This window comes from Cariama cristata, unplaced genomic scaffold (assembly GCF_000690535.1).
Source record: "Cariama cristata isolate BGI_N322 unplaced genomic scaffold, ASM69053v1 scaffold22556, whole genome shotgun sequence".
NCBI classification, from domain to species: Eukaryota; Metazoa; Chordata; class Aves; order Cariamiformes; family Cariamidae; genus Cariama; species Cariama cristata.
In genome coordinates, this window is record NW_009621940.1 from 2,537 (window position 1) to 5,934 (window position 3,398).

The window sequence follows — 3,398 nt, forward strand, 5'->3', positions numbered from 1 at the left end:
CGCCACAGGCCACCACGTCGCCTTACAGTGGGACAAGGATGACGGGACCGGGAAGCAAAGCGGCATCACGAGCCTGCCATGTGGGGTTTTGTGGTGCTGCTGGCTCGGGAACGCACTGAAGGCACGGCCTGAGCCTCGGTTGGCTCTAATGACTTGGATGATTGGGGAAAGCCTGCGCCACTGCTGCTGTCAGATGTCAGTGGTGGGAGTCACTGTCCCCTCTGTTAATGCCACCTGCCCCCTTTCATACTACACTTAAGAGAAGCGGGGCTGTGCAAGCATGACCCAGACAGCCCCAAGCAGTTCAAATCAGGACATCGTTCACCCAATGCATCCTAAACCATCTTCTGCCTGGGCACAGGGTGCGTCAAACCCACCCCGCGACACTGCCAACCCAAACAGCGGCAGGCAGAAGAGAGAGTCAGGAACGAAGGATGCGGTCAACACCACCAGTCTGGAAAGGCTGAGGTTCCTCCTCACTGCTAGAAAATAGGACCTCGGGGCCTGAAGAAAGACAGGGCTCTGGCAGTCGAGGCTAGATTTTGGTTTGGGAAGACTGATACACAGATATTGAGGCTCGCTCGCACCCCAGGCTGGGGAGAGGGGATGACATGAGCCCTGCTGGCCAAAAAACACAGGGCTGAGTGTGTTTGCTCACAGAGATCCTCAGAGAGATGACACTAGAGAAATGCAAAGTAGCGCTGGCTGGCTACAGGCAAGGAGGACTGAGGAAGCTTTAGGCGTGCCGCAGAAGGTGCTCCCCAACTCTTTAGCCAAAGGGCTCCGAGCGGAGCACAGCCCAAGGCCCCCGGAGCCACACATCCAGTTCTGCAACGGGATATTTCCAGCACAGCAGGGAGTGCAGTCTGCCAAGAAACTGGACACGAGCTGGTCACCTGTCACCAGAGGGGACGGAAAGGTGCAAAGCCAGGGCTAGTCACCATTCAGGGGCCACACGTGAACATTTCACAGTAGCAAGGTGAGCAGCTGAGGGTATGGCAGGCTATGAAAGGGAACTGGGCACCCAAGCCAGCTGCCACGAGGAGCTCGGCAGCGGGGTGAAGGGGTTGTACTTTCTTTTTCATCAGCACTACGCAGCGCTAGCGAGAGGCAGAGGCACTGGCATGACTGAGCTTGCACCTAACCCTGTTGGCTCCTCTTGCTGGGACTGACCTCAAGAAAACCCCCAGGCTCCTGCTCGTTTCTGAGCTGGAATGGCTTAGCCAGTGGCTTCCACATGAACCCCTGAGCACCTCTGGCTCCTGTCCACGGAGCTTCGCATCCTTCCTCTCACTGTACCTCCACGGTAACTGGAAACTACAGCCAGAGCGCCTCAGAGCTGCCCCGAGAGGAGGGACTGAACCACTGGAGACGCGCGAGCCGTAGCCTGGCCCGCAAAAGACCCATGAGAACAAGCGGGCACTGACCTGTCTGTCTGCGCAGGAGAAGGTTTCGGGTTCTGGCCCCTCTGTCGCTCTTGCTTGGGTGAAGAGAGTCTCCCGGTTGCCTTCCTGTCGCGAGAGCCTATCGGGAGAAGAAAAGGTGAGACATTCTTGCTCATCGCTAAGCTATGGGTCGCTACCCTGCCTACTGTACCGTCTCAGCAGTGTACAGATGCTCGTAAGACCGATCAGATCATGCCAACAAAAGGCCAAGCCCAGCAGCAGGCAGAAAAGGAACCTCCTGTTGTCTACCCCGCCTTCAGGGGGAGCAGAAAAGCTAGTCAAGGCTGTGCCCCATGGTACGCTGTACAAAACGTCACCTGCGGGGAGCCACACTGGCCCTCTCTTCACCCTCCGGCTGCTGGAACAAGGCTCCTCCGCTGCGCTTTTAGGTCGTGCTTTGCTTGCAAACCTGCGGGGTAGGGCTGGCCCTCGCAGACCGAGTCAGTGCTCCATTATCCCCCGGCAGATCATCCAGTTTGTGCGCAACGGGCACGGCGGCACCCAAGCTGGCTCCACGTTGGCCAGGTAAGAGGGTGTATTGGCTTAAAGAGTGCTGGGTGAGTGCAGCTCTGCTGCTTTCGGAGCCAGCTGGGGCCAAACCACAGGCAGCATCACCCCTGTGTTTGTTCAGCACTGACTGAACTATCGTGCCCTGCCCAAACGGAGCTGCCGTGGGGACTTACCAGTGGTGGGATGCATTATCCAGTTTTGTTGCAGTGGGTTTCCCAACCACTGCTATCCCAGCGCACAGAGAGGCAGTGATAGCTGTGGATCTGATCTCAGCAAGGTTACAGTACAGGGAAGTGAGACTCGGGGCACAAACACCGACCAGCTTTGTGCCAGGACACTGGGGCACGAGCTGCACGCCAGAGGGGGCCTCTTGCTCAGTCCCAATTCAGTCAAGGGTATGCTTGCCATGGGAGGTGAGGCTGAGTTGCCTTCAGGGCTTGTGTCCCATTTGCTACTGCTTAAAAAACGCTTTATAATGCACAGACAACAAATAAAGTATATAATTACATCTACATTTAGGCATCTATAAAATCAGCACAGTTTGCTAAGTCGGCCCATTCATTTGTCTGCAGCTCAGCAGCAGCTGTGAACTAGGTCCCAGTGAACTTCAACCTCACCCGGTCCCTTCCATGCTGCCTTTGCAGGAGTCAAATGCAACCAGGCTATTAGCACAGAAATTTTCTCTGGCTGGCACCCAGAGTCAACAAGATACACCTACAGCCGAGACAAGAGGGAAAACAACATCACGTGTCAATGCTGGCTTGTACGTCAAAACCAGCCACCTCTGGCTGACGACTCCCCCCACTTTGCTTTTCAGCAGCGACAGCAAAGGTTGGAGTGTGGCATTTAGGTCCCTCTCGAGGCGGCTCGCTAGCTCAGTTTTCTGAGGTGCTGATACTGCTGCTGAGGACACAGGAGAACACTTGGAAAGCCCGTGCCTTTCTAAACACACAGGGCAGATCAGATTGTGTCACGCACAAGTGGGGAAATCGTTTCATTTCGCAGGCCGGGTGATCCAGCCAATTATTGCATCCATCCTGGCGCCTTGGCAGCCCATGCTCCCTTTCTAAGCACTGCCGCAAGCCTTGCTATCGGTAGGACTAAGACCCATTGCGATGCACTGAAATACAAGGCAGAGGAGATGCTGGGATACAGTAAGGGAAAACCCTATGACTTCCACAGTCACATCCAATGACGTTACTAGAATACAGGAGGCTGCTGTGGGACGGATGAGTACCTACAGCAGAGATGAGCACGCTCTGTCTTCAAAATGAGGGCTCTTTTTTTTTTCCCCCCTCAGTGGACTTAGACATAGTGGAGCCAAGGTACTCGCGACACACACCACAGGACAGCTAGACAAGGCCAGGTTTGGCCTGCCCAGGGCTGACCTCACCTCGCTTACTTCACAAACCAGAGCATCTCACCTCCACTGTGTTTTTTCAG

The 3,398-nt window shown here is 55.4% G+C and overlaps 1 protein-coding gene across 1 annotated transcript in view; it reads right to left on the reverse strand.

Moving 5' to 3' along the window:
• ZC3H18 (zinc finger CCCH-type containing 18) overlaps positions 1–3,398 on the reverse strand; it is a 39,959-nt gene that overhangs the window by 927 nt on the left and 35,634 nt on the right. The window contains exon 16 of the mRNA XM_009702170.1: positions 1,428–1,524. Within this exon, the coding sequence (XP_009700472.1) occupies positions 1,428–1,524 (97 nt within the window). The remainder of the gene's footprint in view (positions 1–1,427; positions 1,525–3,398) is intronic.